The sequence below is a fragment of the Nycticebus coucang genome, chromosome 5, assembly GCF_027406575.1.
Source record: "Nycticebus coucang isolate mNycCou1 chromosome 5, mNycCou1.pri, whole genome shotgun sequence".
Lineage (NCBI taxonomy): Eukaryota > Metazoa > Chordata > Mammalia > Primates > Lorisidae > Nycticebus > Nycticebus coucang.
Window position 1 is genome coordinate 89,085,957 of NC_069784.1, and position 23,960 is coordinate 89,109,916.

At 36.2% G+C, this 23,960-nt stretch overlaps 2 protein-coding genes across 10 annotated transcripts in view; one reads left to right on the forward strand and one right to left on the reverse strand.

Annotated features, from left to right (window-relative positions):
* Window positions 1-17,239, reverse strand: TUBE1 (tubulin epsilon 1). 3 transcript variants are annotated; one of them, XM_053591377.1, is made up of 12 exons: window positions 17,101-17,233; window positions 16,927-17,000; window positions 16,304-16,356; window positions 12,886-12,943; window positions 9,774-9,889; window positions 8,136-8,257; window positions 6,894-7,081; window positions 6,182-6,357; window positions 5,301-5,441; window positions 2,187-2,327; window positions 1,102-1,276; window positions 1-764 (listed from the first exon to the last, which is right to left on the reverse strand). In XM_053591377.1, exons 1-12 carry the CDS (start codon window positions 17,123-17,125, stop codon window positions 606-608), a joined length of 1,428 nt encoding a protein of 475 aa, XP_053447352.1. In that variant the 5' UTR covers window positions 17,126-17,233; the 3' UTR covers window positions 1-605. The 3 variants fall into 3 exon arrangements, with proteins under 3 accessions (XP_053447352.1, XP_053447353.1, XP_053447354.1); XM_053591378.1 differs by lacking the exon at window positions 16,304-16,356 and having other exon boundaries at window positions 17,101-17,239; XM_053591379.1 differs by lacking the exons at window positions 12,886-12,943; window positions 17,101-17,233 and having other exon boundaries at window positions 16,927-17,001.
* Window positions 17,205-23,960, forward strand: part of FAM229B (family with sequence similarity 229 member B) — a 12,355-nt gene continuing 5,599 nt past the window's right edge. For 2 of the 7 annotated variants that reach the window (XM_053591384.1, XM_053591386.1), the window contains exon 1: window positions 17,316-17,403. The gene's annotated coding sequence lies outside the window, so the exon portion shown is untranslated. Of the gene's footprint in view, window positions 17,415-23,960 lie in introns of all 7 variants that reach the window. The other 5 variants (XM_053591382.1, XM_053591385.1, XM_053591381.1 and 2 more) reach the window with 4 other exon arrangements.

Consider the following 23,960-nt stretch of genomic DNA (forward strand, 5'->3'; position numbering starts at 1 on the left):
AAATATGGGCCTTTATTACAAATGGTTTTGAAAAGCAATTATTTAAAAAATAATTTAACATAAATACATGTGAAGTGTTTTAACTGTGACTCTTTTGAGTGCAAATAAGTTGCTAATCCAAAGAAGAAACAAAACATCTTTAACAGCTGTAATAAAAACCTATCCTTGAAAAGTTAGTGGATATGACATGGAAACATTTATATGGTGTTCTCCTACTCCCAGTACCTACTTTAAAACAAATTGGACAATTTAAACAGAATATCAAAATATAAATTGTACATAAATATAAAAATATATCTGTATAAGGTTTTTATTGCAAACATGATTATTAGTGTATATATGCCTAAATATTAGGCTGTAAATAAAGCAAAATATTGAAGAACTCTGTTCTCTCACTTTAGAAAAGGGGACTTTTCAGAGATAAATGCTTGACATAAAGGTACTAGGACTTCACTAATTTTGTACACTGGTATCATCAATAAAGTATTTTATGCAAAAAACTTCCTGATATGAAACAAATTAGACTTTCTGAATTGCAAAAATGCTGAAACACAATGGTGACAAAAAACAAGGCGAAATTATGAAGAAGTTTTTTGGTTTCTTTTTTACATAGCTATGCTTAATCTAGGTAGATCCGGCACAGGTATGCTTTCTGTGGCTTCCAGTTGGTTATATTCCTGTATGAGTGCTGACAAGGAAGACACAGCTTCTGTGAAACAGCTTTCTTCCATCCCTTCAACTTGTAGGTAGTGATGAAGGTGAGCCTGTCAATTAACAAAACTGGGTAATGTTTACCACTGCAGGAACTTTGATATATACAATTATCCTATAAGATAAATATGCACTATTAAAACTATAGTTCACTCAGCTTTTAAAGGAAAAGATAACTTGTGTCAAATGGACCATTTTGCCTAAATCTTACAAAGTCATGACATTTCTCATGTAGAGTGGTAACAGTATTGAGGACGCTTCTCCCCTTCACTTACAATCAGTACAATAAATATAGGAAACAAGATCACCCGATTTCTAATAGTGTAATCCTTAAGAGTACACCTTAAATAGCCAAAATAAACACATGCAGTTATGGAGGTGGATAATTACCTTTTTCTTATAGAGCCTCATGAACCTTCCTTTCAGTTCCATGAAGGTAGGCTTCACACAGGTGTTATTCGCTAAAGCCAATAATGAATGAGAATGACCCACAGGAGGTATTGAACACAGGCTGGTCTTCCAGCCTTCTTGATTCCAGGAGACAAACCGTAGAGAGGGTTTCAATCTGAGATTTAAAAAAACCCACAAAGAACTAAGGACATTACTGATGGTATCAATCTAACTGCTTAGTTTATAAACTAAGTTAACTATTTTTTACTATTAGCAATAACATGGTGAACTAAGGGATGTTTGATAGGGGGACATTAAATTGGCTGTGATGGTGATTCTTAAAGCTAGAAACACATTCCTTGAGATTAGAAATTAGGGGATAAAGAGAAAGGAAGGTATTATAATTTTTTTTTTTTAATATAGAGACAGTCTCACTTTATCACCCTTGGTAGAGTGCCGTGACGTCATAGCTCACAGCAACCTCCAACTCCTGGGCTTAGGCGATTCTCATGCCTCAGACTCCTGAATAGCTGGGACTACAGGCGCCCACCACAACGCCTGCCTATTTTTTTGTTGCAGTTTGGCCAGGGCCGGGTTCGAACCCGTCACCCTCGGTATATGGGGCTGGTGCCCTACCCATTGAGCCATTGGCACTGCCTGGTATTATAATTTTTTTTACTTTGTATGTATTTCAATAGAGTAGTTTTCCTAAAAACAAGACTGTTGCTAAGCTGTAAAACAAACTTAAAAGCACTGCAGTAGTCGTGGCCCTGATAGTAATTGAAAACAAACTCAGCTATAATTTCATAAAATAAATCACTTAGTAGTGGCCCTGATAGTAATTGAAAACAAACAGCTAATACTTTCATAAAATAAATCACTTAGAACTCATAAATAACAGTTTTGTATTATTATTACTATTATTCTACACTTGAAGAAAACTAGGAACAAAGAGGCTATCTGGCTTGCTCAGGGTCACACTTTAGTAAGTGGCATTGCTAGAATTTGAAAAGAGGCAGTCTTAACTACTATGCTACACTGTTTTAAGCACTACATGTAAATTATCCTGAAAAATATAAACCAACCGTTCAATATTTCTGCGAAGATCTGAAATCTGTACATTTCCTCTAACCATGAGGGCACAGGCGAGGTAAAGATTATGTTTGGGGTCTGCCCGAATTAGCTGGTAATCTTTACTAAAGGCATCTGAAAACATCTGATCCAATCTAGAACAATGAAAGAAATATTGTTTATATAAAATATTACTTCTTCCTTCTACATATAACTATAAAATGAAAAGACAGTTATCTACAGGTAAATGAACTTTATACCAAATATTATACTAATATTAGAATACATTACATATTCTAAATACAGTTTATTAAATAGCCAGCTATCATATACTCAAAGCATCCTGATGATAAAATAGGAGTAGTTATGCAATACCTATTTTTTTGTGGGAGGGCGAAAAGCTTCTTCAGTAGACTGGATAATTTTAGGTAGGTACAAAATGTTGACCTCAGCACTGGTGAGCTCTATGTAGTATTGATTTCTGAAATGGCTATCATTATTATGTAATTCAGTATGCTTATCTACTTTTAGTATCCAAACTATCAAAACTAAATAAAAACCTGTAACATTAGGGTAATTGCTTTGTCTCTGTAAAATATATCATAAATTAGTTAAGAACAATTAGGAGGAAACTATCAAAGGATGCTACAGAAGAAAAGAGAGTACTTCCTAAGTGACAGGTGAGTTTTGGAGGATTCATGAATCTTCTGATTTTGTTCAAACTTCTGGTGTGCTTGTGGTTTTTGGCATTTTGTGGAGTTAAAAGTATAGATATTTCAATAGTGATGGAAATCCAGAAAAGATTAAGAATCACTCTATGACAAGCAGGTAAAGTCATCCTGAATTCTTTTCTTGTCTCGTAAAAATATAAAAACTAGTAAGAAACTATTTATAGTACTAGGATACTTTTATTCATATGTGCTTATTATTTTCTTTTGGCAAAAATGGACTTTGTTAACAAAATCCACAACCAAAACCATTCTCACTTGTTTGGAAAGTACTGATAAGAAACTGAAGAGGAGGCTGGGCACAGTGGTTCACGCCTGTAATCCTGGCACTTTGGGAGGCCCAGGCAGGTGGATTGCCTGAGCTCAGGAGTTTGAGACCAGTCTGAGCAAGAGAGACCTTGTCTCTAAAATTAGCTGGGCATTGTGGCAGGTGCCTGTAGTCCCAGCTACTCAGGAGGCTGAGGAAGGAGGATCACTTGAGCCTAGAAGTTTGAGATTGCTATGAAATATGATGTCATGGCACTCTACTGAGGGTGACAAAGTGAGACTGTCTCAAAACAACAACAACAACAAAAAATTGAAGAGGATTTTAAAACTATGCCTTTTGCTTTTAATATTACCATTTTAAAATAATTTATTGGACAGATGCAGTGGCTATTGTAATCTTGGAGCTCTGGGAGGCTAAGGTGGGAGGATCCCTTCAGGTTAGGACTTTGAGACCAGACTGAGCAAAGTAAGACCCCATCTCTACTAAAAATAGAAAAATTAGCCAAGTATGGTGGCCATGTCTATAGTCCCAGCTACTTGGTAGGCTGAGGCAGGAGGACTTCTTGAGCCCAGGAGTTTGAGGGTTTGCTGTGAGCTAGGCTGAGGCCAGAGCACTCTAGCCTGAGCAACAGAGCAAGACTGAATCTCAAAAAACAAAAACCCAATTTATTATTTACACAAGGATAAATGACTGGGTCCATATGCAACGATGGCAGCCTTTAGAATATCTACAAGTAGGGCAGAAGCAAACAGCACCTCCACCCTATAAAGACCATTAAGAACACTGTGACAGATGTTGAGTGTGACAAATTCCTTGAGAATAAAATTTTTAAAGTTCCCTACAGATTCCTGTGAACACATTTTAATTTAAAAACAAGCCTTTACCAAAAAAAAAAAAAAAAAAAAAAAAAAGTTGACAGCCATTATTTTTATCAAAATGTACCAACAAGATGTTTAACAGACTTTGAAACATTCAGGTTGAAGGACCAAGTCAGGACTTTTTTTTTCATTATGGTGAACTTAATTAGAAATTTCATCTCTTTATTTTTTAAGAATTTGAAATACAAAGAAGTGTAAATCATCATGATTGTACAATAAACAGCTAAGCACCAATTTACATTCTGTGTGCTCACAAAGGAAATTAACCAAATTTTAATATGCTGGGTTGATACCAGTGGACATTTAATGATCATCATGGTCCATACACTGCATTCTGCTTATTTTGTTATGTCCCATGCAGATTAGGAGTCCCACCTATTAGTTGGCATAAGTGGTCATTTGCTACTGGCTGAAATGGAACACTATCAGTATCATTTGTGACATTCCTAAAGTATAGAATTGTTACCTTGCCAAAACTTTATACAAAGGAATCTTTAATTTAGTTTTCACTTTCTCATTCATTCACTTACTCTCACTTTACAAAATTTGTTAGGACCTTTTCCCTCAGGCAACTATGAATGCAGTGAGAACTTTCCAAGCTCATTCTAACTCTATATGCTAAGAGTGCTTTTCAAAACCACATTTTTGTCAAATTGAGGTAGCCATTATGCTCAAAAATGACGCACAGTCAAAAAACCAAAGTTTTCTAAAAATTATATGTGATAGCTACCATGTAGATTTACATCTGAAAGTCTTCTAAGGTGCTGAGCTATAAGAACTTTAAAACATACTCTTATTTAATCTGCCTTTAATAAGGACATGAGGTAGGTACTCTTTCATTTTTCAAAGATGAGAAAAACTAAGATGAAAAGTTTAAGTCATCTGGGCAAGGTTCTGTCACTTGATAGTTACTGAAGATTCAAACTTGTCAGAATGCAAAATATTTAATCTCTTTTAGTAAATATTAAATTTTTATTAATTTTCACAAGTCTACAGGTTTCATCATCAGATTAAATTTCAAATAGTTCAATACTGACATTTTAAAACAATTACTTCTAAATAAAGAAGTATGCATCTAATGGAAGAATGACCATCAACTGTATTTTATTAATTCTCACAAATAAAAGGACACAGAGAAATAAATGGCATTACTGCAAACATTTTTCTCTTAACATTTTTTTTAAAGTAATTTTAAAGTAATTTAAAGTAATTTTTTAAAGTTCTAAAAAAAAATGAAATAAACTTACATCCTACCTTCGAGGAGGAATGTTAACATCTGCCAATGTATACAGAGGTGTCAGGCTTGACACAAGATAATGAAGTTGAGGAAAAGGAACTAAATTCATGCTGATTTCATTAAGGTCCATATTAAGGGACCCTTCAAATCTTGCAGAGCTAAAAATTAATATTAAAACAACGAAAAAAATTTAATTTTAACATTACATACTTTGAAAGCAGCTAGATTTATTCAGCAGGCAATTTCTCAAATCCTTTTGTACCCTGTACTTTCAATGCAGAACATGTGTTTTCTGTATTATGAAGACAATTAAAATATAACATGTTACATCTACAGTAATTCTTCCTTCTGTATTAACTAAAGTGTGACTAACATACTATTATAGTTGGCTACTACACATATTAAATATCTCATTTAAAACAGAGTTTATATTTGAGTTAAAAACATATAGGTCAATAATTATTCTGGAAACTTTACTGAATTCCTTAAAGGTTTGCTCTATAATCTGTAATACCAAAGCAATCTCTGACACCAAACTCATGGAAATCTTTTGGACCAGTTAAACAGGAACTATGTATCAGCTGGTTTGAAAGATCAAGACATTCTACACCAAAAATATATGTTTAATTTTATCTAACCAAGTGTTATATAAGTAAGGTCACCACAAAACCTTTTATATCATATGACACCTTGGAATCACGGTGTATCAGATACACCATGGAATGTACTTAGGAAATGCTACTTTGGAGTCATATAAATTCAAGTTCTGCTTTACCACTCTAGATGGAGTATCAAACAAAAGCTAAGCTCTTACAACTTAGAATAACTAAAAAATGTTACTACAAACAATTCGAAACATTGTTAAAAGGACAGTAATTTGATTACCAGATAGAATTACCTTGTTAGGTTGAGTAGCAAATTTGCCACAATGTTGTTCATCGCATCAAAGGGCTTCTTGTGCTGCTTTTTAAAAGCCCCAATACTTGAAGTAACCAGACTCTTTGGCTTCACAGTTGTATCCAACTTCCCAGAATTCACCACCAAGTCAATTTTGCTAATGATGTCAAATAAAGACTTTTGAGGAAAAAATATTGGGAGAGAAGCTATTAAGGAGAGTGGACACAGATGATATTTTACTAGGAAAGAAAGAGAAAGAAAAGCAATTTAAACTTATTTTTTCCCTTAGATAAGAAAGCTCAATAGTGAAGACAATGTGTCATCAAAACACAAAAGCACAACACAGGATTGAATATATATAAAATGTCAGATAGTTAGCTACAAGAACAGGGCGGATGATGGATATAGTTAGGCTATTTTGGATTGGCTTGGGTCAGCTGACCTGGGCTATTTTGGGAATGGGGTGCATTAAGATCTTGCAGGTATTTTGAGAATAGAGTTAATTATGACTTTGGGAGATTTCCAAGAAACAGTTGATACACTCAAAGTTGCCTAAAAACCCCAAACTGGGCTTTCCACAGAACCTGCAGTCAATAGAAGTGAGCCTGAGTTGCTGTGTAAATCGTTAATAAACTTTATCCTGTTAAAACTTTTGGCAACTACCCCAGCCACTAAGCTGCTCTAACATAAAATTTGTCCGCGTCATTTCTTACTTGATTGTCAATGGGCAACACACAGTCTGCATGCTCATTAAGTTCCTTCATTGCCAAGATGCTATTATAAGGTGAGGTTATGACATCATCCTCATTGGAAGGATAAACTGAAGTTGCAAATCTGTATACTTCTGGGAATTCATCTTCAAGTACCTTTAAAACAAATGTGCCAAGGCCAGATCCTGTTCCTAAAGACAAATTAAAAAAAAAAAAAAAAAAGCAAAAATGGCTCAGAATATAATTGTGATGAACTTGGAATTTTGTATTTTATTTGTAGAAATAATTTTCAACTTATTTCTGTGGTTATGTATTACCAAATCTAACTTCAGTTAAGAAAATGAAGGCAACATGGGCAGTGAGGCCTAAAGTCCTGAATTCCATGTCTGGCTCTGATAATGAATTTGGGAGGGCTTTGTACATTTCACGCCTTTTCATGTTTAAGTTATAGCTATATGATGCTATAAGAACTGATTGAACAGTGAAAAATTCAACCAAGACAGTATTCAACACTTGATATTAAGCAACTTTAAAAAGCCTAACTTGACAGGCAGGTTTGGTACAATATATATACAATTTTTTTTTTTCTTTGAGACAGTCTCACTTTTGGCCTTCACTAGAGTACTGTGGCATCATCGCTCACAGCAACCACAAATTCTTGCCTCAGCCTCCCAAGTAGCCTGCCACAACACCTGGCTGGTTTTAAAAGTCAGGGTCTTGCTCTTGCTCAGGTTGGTCTCAAACTTTTGAGCTCAGGCAAGAAATGATTTAAAGAAAATGAGAAAAAGAGCTTTTTTTTTTTTTTTTTTTTTTCACTTTTTTTCTCTTAGTGGAGATAAGAAAAGTTCGAAGGTGGTTAAAGAAAGGCTACTGATATCCTTTGGTAAGCACACATGAGCAGGCAAGAAATGCTTAGCTCCAGTTAGGACAGTTAGGAAATAGGACTGAACAAACAGACTCTGAAGAGAAAGCAAGCATTCCTCAGAAGCTCATACATCTTAAAATGTAGCTAAAAATGTTGTAAAATTTCCAACATCACTCTCAAGATGTCTTAAATTAAGAAAAATTATAGTGACATAATTTCATAACATTTTAAGATAAAAAACTATTATGTACATACATTCAAAAACATACACAATGAATAGTTATATCTTCATCAAGCATAGGTTAAAAACAAAACTTATTTTTGCAAAGTGAATTCCCACTTATACTTTACCACTGTTATGCACAAATGAGTAACTTTACCTCCTCCCATGGAGTGTATTACAAAGAAACACTGCAAGCAATCACAATGTTCTGCTGACTTTCTGAGTTTCTCTAAAATCTGTTCTTGGTAAAGACAGCCAAAAACTTTGTGACCTACAGCCCTGGAATTAAAAATAGACATTAAAAAAGCCTTTGCATTTATTATTTTTTGATTTTATTATATCTCATCTGGTATTTATTATTTCTCTTTATTAAAAGATTATAGAAAAATGTGAAAAAGTATTTTTATCGCACCAGTTAAATCCATTCTTGTTTCTTATTTCTTATCCTGAAGATACTAGATAGTAAATTTAATATTCTATATTTATAATCCTCAAATATCCTGGTAAGATAGCTCTTGAGCAATGGAATTCAAACTATATCTAAATTTAACTTCTCAATCTCTCAAGGTAAAATTACAATGAAACAAGATTTCAGTTACATAGGTTTTTTTTTTTTGTCTCTATTTAAAGTAAACTCTCAACTGCAGTGGATTTTACATATTTAAAAAGAGCAAAATGTGGTTAACTAGAAAAACATGAAAATTAAAAAAAAAATTATACTAACCTACTCTGGTTTAAAAAGAGAAAAACAAAGGTTAAATGTTATTAGATTAAATGGCATATAGTGGGAAACTGGTATTCATGAGGCTCTGCAAGTCTTTTTGGTTGCTCAAATTTGCCAGTATCACTAAACTGAAAGAAAATGATTTTCCTTTGACATGTACTATGGTGTAATTCATAAGTTACATAAGTTATACAACAATTAGAGAAAAGCCAGTTAGGTGGGCTCCCTTATTAAGTGACTGGTTTTCTTCAAGTGAGTCTCCCAGAACACGAGATTCAAATTCACACTTTGGAAAAATTATAAATCACTCCACATCATGTGCTTGAGGGACTGGTGGCATATACAACAGTTAAAATGATTAACATGAGTCTTGTGAATAATAAGGAGCTACTAAATTTTTTAAAAACAGTAAAAACAGCTTGAATAGGGCGGCGCCTATGGCTCAAGGAGTAGGGCGCCGGTCCCATATGCCGGAGGTGGCGGGTTCAAACCCAGCCCCGGCCAAAAACCACAAAAAAACAAAAAAAAAAACAAAAAAAAAACAGCTTGAATACCAGGACACTAGTGTGGCTTGCATCTCTGTGTTAATTTTATTGTATCTGACCAATTGGAGAACTTGAAAGAGTCAAATAATATAGGTAAGAGAATAGTTTCTAACGATATTTAAAACTTTTGTTACTATTTAGTATTATGCAAAAATCAATTTACAAACAGAAATTCCACAAATTCATTTTTCATGATTTATCTTTTTCTTGTTGCAGTTTGCCCAGGGCCGGGTTTGAACCCACCACCCTCGGTATATGGGGCCTGCGCCCTACTCACTGAGCCACAAGTGCTGCCCGATTTATCTTTTTCTTAAAAAAAAAAAAAAATAAAAGTAGGAGTAAGGGTAAATACAGGTGGCTTCTAAGTATTGTGAGACACCACCATTTATTAAGGTTAAGATGGCCTGAAAGCCCTAGCTTCTGAGGCAAATTATATCCTGCTTTCATATCAGCAGGACCTACCAGAATATAGACCACTCATTTTTTTCAGACAATCTTCCAATTTTTACATGCAGCATATTCTCACCAGTTATTTCCTGAGCCAGAAATATCAGTAATGAGCTGCTTGCTATCAAATACATCTCTCAATGGTCCTTGCAGAATTTCATTCACTACCCCTTCTTCCATATCAATCAAGACAGCCTGAGAAAAAGAAATAAAACTTAATTACTATATTTTCCTTTATTCACTCTGTAAATAAGTTTATGAGCTAAAAGTTACTCCTTGTTCTTTGTATAAACTTAATAAAAATATTTACATAGATTCTGTTGTAAGAATTAGTAACAATTTCCAATTTTCCCCTGCTTGAAAGATGGAATCCAATTAAAAGATAGATTCTAAACTTTTATCCTACTCCAAAATGCCAAGTGGGGAAAGAAAAGGAAACAAACTCCACAACTGAATTTCCAACAAAGTCTCAGAAGTCTAGAAGGTTACCTTAACCAGAAAAGATTCTCCATATATGTAGGGTGCATTAACCTGTCTGCTCACTAGGAACAATCATGCTGTTCTTCATGAATCAAAGCAAAAAACTGTCCAATTCAAATGAGTAAACTTCTATTACATGCAAAGCAGAGGCACTGGACAGATGTCAAAAATGACAACATGGCCCCTTTTCCCTAGTAATTCACAATCTAATTCACTATCACAAACTTTACTGACATTAGAGAAAACCTACTCTACTGAAAATAAAGTAAGAGTATAAAACATGAAATTAATTATGGAAAGAAAAAACAGGAAAAAAGATGAACGAAATACAGCAGAATGTAAGTAGTGTTAGGGTTGCTATCCCTTGGCAGTAGGATGATATGCTGCTTCCTCCCACTTCTTTGTACTTTACTTTCCATATATTCTCATATGCAGTGAGAAAGAACAGTGAAAAAGTAAAATAGAGTTAAATAAAAAAAAAAGCTGAAAAAAAATCTGAAATAACATTCAAGTACCTTATAATTTGATTTGTTAACTTTTCAATTAAGTGTCACAGAGGAAGTGCTTGGTTTACAGGTTTTAGTTTTGCTGCTATATAATATTCATCAGTTACTATATGCTGCTGTTCTAAATGTTTTGTATGTAACCAACTATTTAATCCCTACAACTGTACACACAGGTGCTATTTCACACATGAGGAAACTGAGACCTAGAAAAGTTAAATAACTTGGCTATGATTACCCAGCTAGTTAAGTGGAAGAGCTGAGATTCAAAATCAGCTAGCCTAGTCACAGAATAATGGTCAAGTTTGATTATTTATAACTTACAGAATACTGACTACAATGGAGTTTTAATTCTGGAATTTAAATTCTGTGAATAAAATTATATGTGTAATTAACTATGCTACTTACTATAAGATATACAAGAAAAATATAGCAGTATATTACAAATACTATAAAACTGCTTTACACACTTGTAAAACCTTTATACAGTTACATAATACATATTATTATGTAGATACTTTGCATACACAGGACTGTATTAAGTTTGTATACTATATGTGATTTTTACCTTAAATGCTGACTTTATTACATAACTAAAGATGGACTTCACTGTATGGGCACACTGTAGCACTACAAATTGTGTAAGATTATAAAAAACAAGTTATCTTACACTGGCCTTATTCCAAAACAGATTTATTGAAATGACTTGTGGAAGATTAAATGTATGTAAATCATACCCTCAATTAACTTACTATCTGGTAAGGCCAGATAAGCAATATGTGGAATACAAAGGGACATTCGGCTACCTCCTAAGGAGTTTTGATAGAAACCTCACTCACTGTCCTAGTCGCTTTGCATTAAAACCCTGATATAATATACAACTGTTCTAGTCTTTCCTCAGTCACGTTAGGCCCTTGGTTTTTTCTTTGGAAAACAGGTGAACTTTGGGAGAGTATTGTGGGTTCCTCACTTAGGCATCCAAGGCCACAACTGCATGAGGATTTGACCCCTATACAGAGTGTCCATAAAATTCATGTGTAATTTAAAACAGACAACTATTTTTAATTGCACACAAACTTTATGGACACACTGTATTTCCTTTGACAGAGCCACCTGATGATAGCTTCTGGCTTTTCCCTAATTGTAGTATAGGATTTACAAAATTCTGAGTATTTGCCTATTAACCTAAGAAACTGAACATAGTGGAAGGATTCAAATATCAAGTTATCTTATAAAGCCTGGATTCTTACCCAAAGAATCCAGAGTTCCTAAGAAGAAAATGGAAAAGTACCTCCTTGGACAAAAACTCAAAGGCTATAATTTCTTAATAGTTATTGTTTCCTCTACCTCCCACTCTGCTCACTGAGGTGGTGGTAGGAAAGAGCTCAAATTGGGAGTCATCTAGGAAATGCTTTCTCTTAAGATTTTTGGATTGGGATACTAACTCTATGTTATGGAGTATACTGTGTTAATCAGGTATTCTAATAGCTTACAAGCACATGGTCTCTGCCCTAAATTTTGTTTTTTAAGGACATCAGAGATCACAGACATCAGGAGATACTTCCCAAGTGCCACAACACTACTGCTTCCAGTTTTTTAGCCACTATATCGGGTCTGATCCTTAGCACCTCAATTTCTTCCATAGCATTCATACTACTTTTCTTGTTATAGCCAAAGATTATTGATAAAATTCTAAAAGTGTAGATTGTTGTAGAGAAACAATCACAATAGAGAAAGAAATGCTGGAATGAGATAAGACTCTAAATCTGAGCTACTGGCTTAAAGCATTTTGTTAAGGAGAATGTATATGGTTATGGTATTTAATCACTATAATGTGGCTGGATCTATGCTTTGTACTGGTAGCAACCCTCATGTAAATAAATCTTCCATTACTTTTAAATGAAAAATTATAATGTATTAGTATGTATTTAGATCCTTAGAATTAAGATGGCTCCTTTTGTTACCATTTACCTAGACATCTATTTCCCTTGAAAATATTTTTATTAATTAAAATGTTAAATATACAGTGTTTTTACCTTAAGTATGAAAAATTTCCCCCAATGTTTTAGGTGGACACATGTCTGATAGTTCTATTTATGTTAAATTGTTTTGAATTTGAGAAATTAAAATTTTATTGTCATGATAGTTATAGAGTTTAATTATTTTAAAAACACATGTAATATAAGAATCTAAGCATATATATCTTACTCGTGCTTTTAAAGAACATATTTTTCCCCTGGAAATACTGCCACCATCACCAGCCACTCTGAAAGACAAAAAATGAGACAAGGTCATAAGACCTAAATTAACTTCCATTTATATAAGAATGTTTGTGGGCCAGGTGAGGTACATAGAACAGCTATTTCTGAATTCCTTCTTTTTTGCTTATCTCCTGTTAGGCAGTACTTATTTCCTATCTTTCTTTACAGTTAGGGCTGGCCAAGTATCCAGTTCTAGCCAAAGAGATAAAGGTGAAGTATTCTGGAGAGCTTTTCTGATAAAAAGGACCAGATGTAGTTGGTGCCAACCATCTTCCTTTTTCCTGCTTCAAAATGAATGTGGATGTGATTGCTGGAGTAGAGACTGCTACTTTAGTCATGAAGTAATAAACACGAGAACAAAAAGCCTATACACTACAGGAGAACAGAACAACATATATCATATTTTGATGTGGATAATGCACTTTTTTTGTACCCAAACTTTTGAGGGAAAAATAAGGATGCACATTATACATGGGTAGTATGGCTCAGGAGTGGGAAGCCCAGGAGGCCTCCTGGGGCCACTGCACTGGGCCTGTCAGGCACATGGGATTCTGGAACAACAGGGTTCCAGTCTGGGAGGATCTGGTAGGGATGGGTGAGAGCAATTTCCACTGAGCACTGCAATCAAGGGAGGGGGCAGTAGCAGGGTGATGAGGTGTGTCGCAGCTTTGTAGAGCAAGGGCCGAGGGCCAAGGCCTGGCCACGCAGATGGGACTGGGAGCCCTGCACAGGCCCCAAGGACCCTCCTGGCTGCCGATGTGCCAAGTAGCATCAGAAGTTTCCAGCCAGTCATGTGTGTGACCAGCTCAGCTGCAGCTGCTAAGGTAGCGAGGAGGTAAGGGCTCCCAGGAGAGACAGAAGAGGTAGCCTTCACAAGAGTAGGTGGTTAAAGAAAGACAGTATGATCTACACATTTACCACGGGAGTGTTAGCCATCTCAGCTGTGTCTCTCCTGGCTGAGAGCTGGCTACAGTCTTTAGGGGTGTCTTCCTGAAAGTTTGGGCCAAAATTATGGGTGCACATTATACAAGGGAGCATATTATACATGGCAAAATACCATAGTAACTAGGTCTTTGAGGCATTTCTCCAAATCTAGAAATTTGATTTCCAAATTTCTTAGTCTATAAGATAAATGGATACCTTTATTGCTTACGCCATTATTAATGAGGTTTCCTGTTACACATCAACTGAAATACCAATTATATACCACTGAGCATTTAAGGCTACTCCTAGAATTTCACATTATTAAAGTACTAAAATCAACAACCAAACACAGTATCTACATCAATAAAGACAGTTCTCAGAAAGACAATTAATATATGAAAGAAATCCTAGCTGGACACAGATGATACATGAATAATAGATCAGGGGTTGGTAAACTAGTCAAATCTATCTAGCCATCTGTTGTCCTAAAAAAATTTTGTTCAAATACAGAGACATCCATTCATTTGTATACTAGCTATGTCTGTATTCATGCCACAAGGGTGGAGTCAAGTGGCTGTGAAATAGACTTTATGGTTTACAAAACCTAAATATTTACTATCTGGTCTTTTACAGAAAATGATTGCAAACTGCTGCTATACGTAAATACCTATCATGCTATTAAAAATGTATACTAGTTTGATAAAGTGTATACAAAGATGGTGGTCTCATTTTTGGAAAAGACTTTTCGCGGTAACCGTGGAACAGGTGCATGTGTTGACAGTACGCAGAAAGAAGAGATGTCACCCTACGTCCCCCCAACGTATCAAGAAAATAAGAATGCTCTCAGATTAAAGTCTAAAACACAGTAGATGAGAGTGTAGTTAAGTCACTTTATTAAGAAAGAAAAGCTCCTAGGCTAAGTCTCAACTATGTAACACTCAATGAAAAGGTTGGCTATTAAGAAAGGAAGAGGTGGGTGTAGGAATTTAGCAAGGGAAGCAACTTAGCAAGAGAAGCAAGGAAGTATTACCAAGGCAAATTTGAGCCGCCTAATAGTATTTATAGATGAAGGTATTCTGGGCCAAAATTAAGAGGGAATCTAGTGTATATGACAGATATTTTCATATAATAAAGATAAATAACACCAGTCACTAAGGTAATAAACCTAACTTCCCTTGGTCTGATTCCATGGTCACCAAGCAACCTTCTGATTATTATGTAGCTTTACAGGTAGATTGCCTACAAAAGATAACATGTATATGACAGAAAATGAGAATCTGGTCTTTGGTTAATATAACTGTCCTGGACAGCACCAGACCCATTCTCAAGGTGCCAACATTTCTGAGTTTGCAAGCTTAGGCACTAGACTCTGTAATTCACCAAGAAGTGGATACTTATTAGCATTCCCAGAAGAAAAGGTGAAACACTCAGCCAATTAATTCAAATGAGAACTGGAATTTCTAATAAATTAGATTAAAGCCTGACATTAAGGGACACTGGTCCCATACACCGAGGGTAGCGGGTCTGAACCTGGCCCCGGCCAAACTGCAACAAAAAAAAATAGCCATTCTGCTAGGCATCTGTAGTCCCAGCTGCTCGGGAGGCTGAGGCAAGAGAAGCTCCTAAGCCCAGGAATTGGCGGTTGCTGCGAGCTGTGACGCCACAGCACTCTACCAAGGGTGATAAAGTGAGACTCTGTCTCTAAAAAAAAAAAGCCTGACATTAAGTATATATTTTTCAATTCAAGGCCACCACGGTTTTATCCAGTATTTAAAAAAAATGTGTGAACATAATAATTTAACATTAAAAGCTTATGGACATACCCTGAATATCAACTTAAATTACTCTTTCAGGTAAAAGATAAATAGTACTTAACATATACCCTTCATTAAATAAACAAAAACAATCTGACAACTGTTTTTCTCCTTTTTAAACACTTTTTTTGTTGTTGTTTGGGATTCATTGAGGGTACAAAAAATTAGCATACACTGATTGTGGTTTTTAGGTAAAGTCCTTCTTGTAATTGTGTCCCACCCCCATTTAAACACATTCTATACTTACAGCAAATATTACTGATCACAAATTGTATCAAAGAAATGTAAACAATATACATTATTTTTCTTTCAAAAGTTTGCCATTATTAGCTGCATTAATAAGATATACTTTGGGAAAAATTTCAGCTTTCTTTTAGTGAAATTTTATTTCAAGGTTAAGTTCAAAAAAAGTTACACTATAGGGACATCTTACAGAATACTGTAAGATAACATGAGAATATTAATGATATAATAAGAACGAATGTGCTTACATAAATATGAGAAAAACAAAAAAGCCTGACATATTCACAACTACTGACTATTTTTACTGTAATTTAAAGAATTCTCTCCCCATCTGTTGAAATGAAAAGGATCACCATGCTGTGACAGACTTTAGTCCCTTCTTACCTGGTATCCACATTTCTAAAAAAGCTGCTTATTGCCTCATCATAAATTCCTTTCTAAAAAGAAAAAAAAACAGCATTTAAGTTTTGTCTCTTCCCCAATGAAGTCCTTCCAATTTTAATAATCCTACAATGGCTAGTACGTGGCTAAGTCAAGAAAAAGCAAATATCACAAAATGCTTAGACCAACTCCTTCAATCTCCTTCCAGAGGAGTAAATGCCATGAGATGTATACATTATGTTCGGCAGGGAGTGCTGAAAATGGGAGTCCCCGTAGGATTGTGGAACAGGTGCATCTGTTTTCCAGATTCTTGGTGACCATTTTAAAAGCTGATTGGTTAAATTAAGGAACGCAATAACCACACCTTTTGTCTATTTTACAAATACATACTACCTCACTACTTTCTCACAGGAATCCTAATAATGACAAGACCTGATAATTAGGAAAAATATTAAGGCTAAGGTCTCTGGCAGGGTTCTGTAGTTTAGTGTGTGTCTGACAGCAACGTATGTTTAAAAACTAGTATGTTCTGAAAATATTCCACACAACTTATATTGGATAAAAAAATGCTCAAAGTGTTTTCTACTTATTTGTTGCAAGACTTCGGTGCCAGGCGAAGGCGGTACCTGGTTGACGGCGGCATGTTCCCTCAGCGCCAGGTCCCAGAAACAGCAGCCTATCTGGTTTCCGCACTGCCCAACTGCCACCAGAGGAGAGGAAGGACAGAATGGACATTAGTCAGGAAACATGGCCACTGGAGTCGGTGGCAAGCAGGTCCCCATCCACCCCGCGCAACTCACCCTGTACGACCACCGACTGGGTCATGCTGGAACGCCTCCAGCAAAGCGCCCCTACCAACCAGCACCGGCCTTCGCATCCAGCTCTTAACGGCGCTCCACAAGGGGCGGCCGTAAGCCATGCTGCTGCCGCAAATCGCCGCCGTCGCGAAGCACTTCTGTAGCTCCAGGCTGAGGTTTTTCGTCAGAACGCTGCGCATGTGCGCTTGCGCCCCACGGTTACCATAACGACTGGGCTTTTGTACCGCAGATCCTCGCTGCCTTGTCAACCAACATCTGTGAGCATCGGCAGCTCCGGAGGCCGGGGTAACTGGCGGGTAATTAGGCTTTAAAGTGGTATTTTAAAATGTCTATCTCTAAACTGTTCGTGGGCTATCAGGTCTAGTTTCCGATCACAGTCCCAACCCCCTGGGCGGCGTGTCAAATTCCGTTTATTCATATGACACGGGGCGCTGCGTTAGCATAGCTATCCAGCAAGCCCTTGATTCTGATAGAAGACGAACAGTGTCAGTGAAAGAAACACAAAGAAACCCCAGGCAGATAGACATCTCGGGGCACAACCGAAACGAGGTGGTTACAGACTTTGACTATAACAGCAAAACTAAGTTTAGAGACCCAACCAGCATTAGTTGAATTTGGCACTCTCCCAACATTAACTTTAGGCCTTCTGGAGGATTCAAAAGAAAGTATGACATTAGATTCAGCTCCAAGAAGCTTGTAGTGTAACTGAAGGCACACGCACACACATACACACGAAATACTCAAAGAACTGTGACTTAAAATACTGTGTGGTGCGGACTATAAGAGCAGTAGCATTCAGTGAATGAGAACGTAGATGAGTAAATAGAAGTCTGATAGAAGTGGGATTAAAGCTAGGCATTTGATGCGTATATAATGTTTAGATGGGATAGAGGAGAAGATTAAAAAATCAGACATTCTTGAAAATTACCAACTCTTTAATATTGCCAAACGTTTAAAAATACTATAACTTTTATTAATCAAATTTTATCAGATTTTAATTAAGAATACAAGCCCCCTCCACTTTTTTGAGGCAGAGTCTCACTGTCACCTGGGCAGAATGGCTTGGCATCATAGCTCACAGCAACCTCAAACTCCTAGGCTCAAATGATCCTCTTGTCTCAGCCTCCTGAGTAGCTGGAACTACAAGTGCTCGCCACAAGGTTGGGCTAGTTTCCTATTTTTGTAGAGACGGGTCTCACTCTTGCTCAGGCTGGTCTTCAATCCCTGACGTTAGGATCCACCCACCTTGGCGTCCCAGAGTGCTAGGATTACATAGGTGTGAACCACCACACCTGGGACTATAAGCACTTTTAAAATGAAATTATTTTCCACAAAATTCTGCGGAATTAAAAACCCAAGAAGTCTTATTTATTTAATAAAAAGTTAAATTATACAGCATATGCTATTAATGTGCAGTAATAAGAACTGTCATTAGGCTGATTAGGAAGACCTTATGCCCCCAACACAAATTATGGTTGTTATTACATTTCTCTGATAGCTGATAAGTTTGAAGTTGCTATTGGTTGTATTGCTGAAACTTCCCACATTTACATTTGCATGTTTTTCATCACAGTACTTATGATGACTAGGCAGCTTTAAATCAAGAGATTTTTTGCAGTTAATGGATTTACTCTTAACTGTTTATTGGTGAGCACGGGGTCAGTGGTAGAGGTGCAGTTAGTACGTTAGGTCTTGATGCTAAAGTCCCAAAGTCTGGAACTTTGCAAATCTTGGTCTAGTTTGTTAGTAGTGACGTGAATAGGTCTGTATCAGTGAACTGTGGTGCCAGATCAGCTGGTATTCTGGCCTCTGCAGGGTTCTACTTCTCAGGCTGTCCCAGTCATTGTTCCCTAGAAACCCTACATAGGAAAGGAGTTAAATTAAGAAAGTCATGCCTAGGCACAGTGGTTCATGCCTGTGATGTCAGCACTTTGGGAAGCTGAGGGAGGATTGCTTGCGGTCAGCAGTTGGAGATTGGCCTGGGTAACATAGCAAGACCACATTGATACAAAATAAAAATAGCTTAGCATGGTGGCATGTGGCTCTAGTCCTAGATATTTAGAATGCTGAGGTGGAGTGTTTGGGGGCTATGCCTAATACTTTATCCATTCTGGAATCCCATGTGATGATCTACCATTATTTTGTCTACTTCTAATTTATTTAATTTTAGATTAATAAATAATTATATATTATTGGCTACAACTGATTTTTTTTTTTTTTTTTTGTAGAGACAGAGTCTCACTGTACCGCCCTCGGTAGAGTGCCGTGGCGTCACACGGCTCACAGCAACCTCTAACTCTCGGGCTTACGCGATTCTCTTGCCTCAGCCTCCCGAGTAGCTGGGACTACAGGCGCCCGCCACAACGCCCGGCTATTTTTTTTGTTGTTGTTGCAGTTTGGCCGGGGCCGGGTTTGAACCCGCCACCCTCGGCATATGGGGCCGGCGCCCTACTCACTGAGCCACAGGCGCCGCCCTACAACTGATTTTTTTAAATATATTGACATTGTGGATTAAATCAAGCTGAGTAACATATCCATTGTCTTATATACTTAATATTTTCTTGTGGTGAGAATATTTAAAATCTACTTTATTAAAGCAATTTTGAAATATACAATAAATTATTATCATTATTATTATTATTAGAGACAGGGTCTCACTATGTCACCCTTGGTAGAGTGCCATGGTGTCACAGCTCACAGCAACCTCAAACTCTTGGGCTTAAGTAATTCTCTTGCCTCAGGCTCCCAAGTAGCTGGGACAACAGGCGCCCACCACAACACCTGGCTATTTTCTTGTTGCTGTTGTCATTGTTGTTTAGCTGGTCCGGGCTGGGTTTGAACCTGACACCCTCTGTGTATGTGACCAGCACTGTAACCACTGTGCTATGGGCACTGAGCCACAATAAATTATTATTAACTGTAGTTATCATGCTGTCAAAGAGATCTCTAAAAGTTATTCCTCCGGTGTAAACTGAAACTGTTGAATATCTCCTGCTCTCTACCTCCCTCTTGCCCTTGTTGCCTGCCCTGGATGTATATCCAGAAGTGAAATTGCTAGATCATATGATGATTGTTCTCAGTGGTTTCAGGAACCTCCATATTGTTTTTTGTAATGGGTATAATAATTTCCATGACCAATGTACAAAGTTTTCCTTTTCTCCCATCTTTGCCAATACTTGTCATCTTTGATCTTTTTGATAATAGGCATTCTAACAGGGGTGAGCTAATATATTTCATTATGGTTTTAATTTGCATTTAGCACTAATGGTTAGTGATGTTGGGGTCTTTTAATATGTTTGCTGGATGTTTGTGTGGGTTTTTTTTTTTTGAGAAATGTTTATTCTTAAAAAGGTCCTTTCCCATTTTTAATTGGGTTATTTGGTTTCTCATCAAGTTGTGTGAATTCCTTGTACATTTTGAATATTGGCCCCTTACTGGATGTATGGTTTATAAATATTTTTTCCCAATCTGTGGGTTGTCTCTTTGCTCTATTAATTGTCTCCTTTGCTAAATAAGATCTTTTTAGTTTGATATAAGCCAGTTTGTCAACTTTGGCCTTTAGTGGCCTATGCTTTTGGAGTCATATCTAAGAATGTCCAGACGAAGGTTGTGGACATTTTCCCTGTTTTATTCTAGTAGTTTTACAGGTTCAGCCTCTACATTTGGGTCTTTAATTCATTTGCAATTGCACATGAACTTTATGGCCACCCTGTATAGATTTCTGGTTGTGTGCTAAAGAGGGTCTTGCACAGGCAATTAATTATTATTCATATTTCACTGGCCAAAACTAGTCATATGGACTCCAAGTGATCTTAATATAATTGTAGTTCCTGGAAGACAAAAAGACAGAAATATTTGATAAACATTTATAAGTACTGCACAAACATTCTCAGTGTTACATCAGAATAAAGCATCTGTGGTGGATATTCTCTAAGATGGTACCCACTGATCTGTTTCCTATTCTTTTTTTATTAAATCATAGCTGTGTACATTAATGCAATCATGGGGCACCATACGCTGGTTTTATATACAATTTGACATATTTTCATCACAGTGGTTAACATAGCCTTCCTGGGATTTTCTTAGTTATTATGTTAAGACATTTATATTTACATTTAGTAAGTTTCACATGTACCCTTGTAAGATGCACCATAGGTGTGGTCCCAGCAATTACCTTCCCTCCATCTGTTTCCTGTTCTTGTATAATCTTGTCTTATACAAGAAATAGAGAAAGGGGAAATAGAGATAAATTCACAGTTATAGCTGGAGATTTCAACATCTTTATTTCAATAATTGATAAGTATATAGAACATCAGTAAAAATATTGACTTGAACAATTCTGGCACCAACTAATTACCTGCAGAGAATACTTAAGCCAACTATAGCACCATATACATTCTTTTCAAGTGCACATAGAACGTTTTCCAAAATAGTTTTATTCTGATTATAAAAACAATTATAACAAGACTCCTAAAAGTCATCAAAAAATACAGTAATGTTTCAGGATATAAAATCAATGTCCACAAGTCAGTAGCCTTTGTATACACCAATAACAGTCAAGATGAGAAGCTAATTAAGGACACAACTCCCTTCACCATAGTTTCAAAGAAAATGAAATACCTAGGAATATACCTAACGAAGGAGGTGAAGGACCTCTATAAAGAAAACTATGAAATCCTCAGAAAGGAAATAGCAGAGGATATTAACAAATGGAAGAACATACCATGCTCATGGATGGGAAGAACTGACATTGTTAAAATGTCTATACTTCCCAAAGCAATCTACCTATTCAATGCCATTCCTATCAAAATACCAACATCGTACTTTCAAGATTTGGAAAAAATGATTCTGCGTTTTGTATGGAACCAGAAAAAACCCCGTATAGCTAAGGCAGTTCTTAGTAATAAAAATAAAGCTGGGCGCATCAGCATACCAGATTTTAGTCTGCATTACAAAGCCATAGTGGTCAAGACAGCATGGTACTGGCACAAAAACAGAGACATAGACACTTGGAATTGAATTGAAAACCAAGAAATGAAACTAACATCTTACAACCACCTAATCTTCGATAAACCAAACAAGAACATACCTTGGGGGAAAGACTCCCTATTCAATAAATGGTGTTGTGAGAACTGGATGTCTACATGTAAAAGACTGAAACTGGACCCACACCTTTCCCCACTCACAAAAATTGATTCAAGATAGATAAAGGACTTAAATTTAAGGCATGAAACAATAAAAATCCTCAAAGAAAGCATAGGAAAAACACTGGAAGATATTGGCCTGGGGAAAGACTTCATGAAGAAGACTGCCATGGCAATTGCAACAACAACAAAAATAAACAAATGGGACTTCATTAAACTGAAAAGTTTCTGTACAGCTAAGGAGACAATAACCAAAGCAAAGAGACAACCTACACAATGGGAAAGGATATTTGCATATTTTCAATCAGACAAAATCTTGATAACTAGGATCTATAGAGAACTCAAATTAATCCACATGAAAAAAGCCAACAATCCCATATATCAATGGGCAAGAGACATGAATAGAACCTTCTCTAAAGATGACAGACGAATGGCTAACAAACACACGAAAAAATGTTCATTATCTCTATATATTAGAGAAATGCAAATCAAATCAACCCTGAGATATCATCTAACCCCAGTGAGAATGGCCCACATCACAAAATCTCAAAACTGCAGATGCTGGCATGGATGTGGAGAGAAGGGAACACTTTTACACTGCTGGTGGGACTGCAAACTAGTACAACCTTTCTGGAAGGAAGTATGGAGAAACCTCAAAGCACTCAAGCTAGACTTCCCATTTGATCCTGCAATCCCATTACTGGGCATCTACCCAGAAGGAAAATATTCTTTTATCATAAGGACACTTGTACTAGACTGTTTATTGCAGCTCAATTTACAATCACCAAAATGTGGAAACAGCCTAAATGCCCACCAACCCAGGAATGGATTAACAAGCTGTGGTATATGTATACCATGGAACACTATTCAGCTATTAAAAAAAATGGAGACTTTACATCCTTCATATTAACCTGGATGGAAGTGGAAGACATTATTCTTAGTAAAGCATCACAAGAATGGATAAGCATGAATCCTATGTACTCAATTTTGATATGAGGACAATTAATGACAATTAAGGTTATGGTGGGGAGGAAAAGCAGAAATAGGGATGGAGGGAAGGGGGGGCCTTGGTGTGTGTCACACTTTATGGGGGCAAGACATGATTGCAAGAGGGACTTTACCTAACAATTGCAATCAGTGTAACCTGGCTTATTGTACCCTCAATGAATCCCCAACAATAAAAAAAAAATTGTAAATAAACTTAAAAGAATTCAAATCATAAGACTGTATCTGACAAAAATGGAATCTAATTAGAAACTAGTAACAGAAAAGTGGACTATACCCAATATTTGAAATCCAAACAATGTATTGAAATAACCAAAGGTCAAGAAAGAAAACAAAAGGAAAAATTTTAACTGAAGGAAAAGAAAATACAAAATTTCAAAATTTGTGGAATCTAGCTAAAGTAGATTTTGATATAAATTTATAGAAGTAAATGTTTACATTAGAAGAGTTAAAAGCTCTTGATCAATGACCTGAGCTTCCACCTTAAGAAACTAGAAAAAGAAAAACAAGTCCAAAGTTAAGAGAAGAAAGGAAATAGTAAAAGTTGGAGGAGAAATCAAATTAATAAACAAATTAATAGAGAAAAATCATTGAAACCTAAATATGTGTCCTGGGAAATTGAAATTCTTTGGTGGTCTTCCTTATAAGATGAAGGCTAAATTCAGTCTTTAATGGGGGCTTATGCTCCTGCAT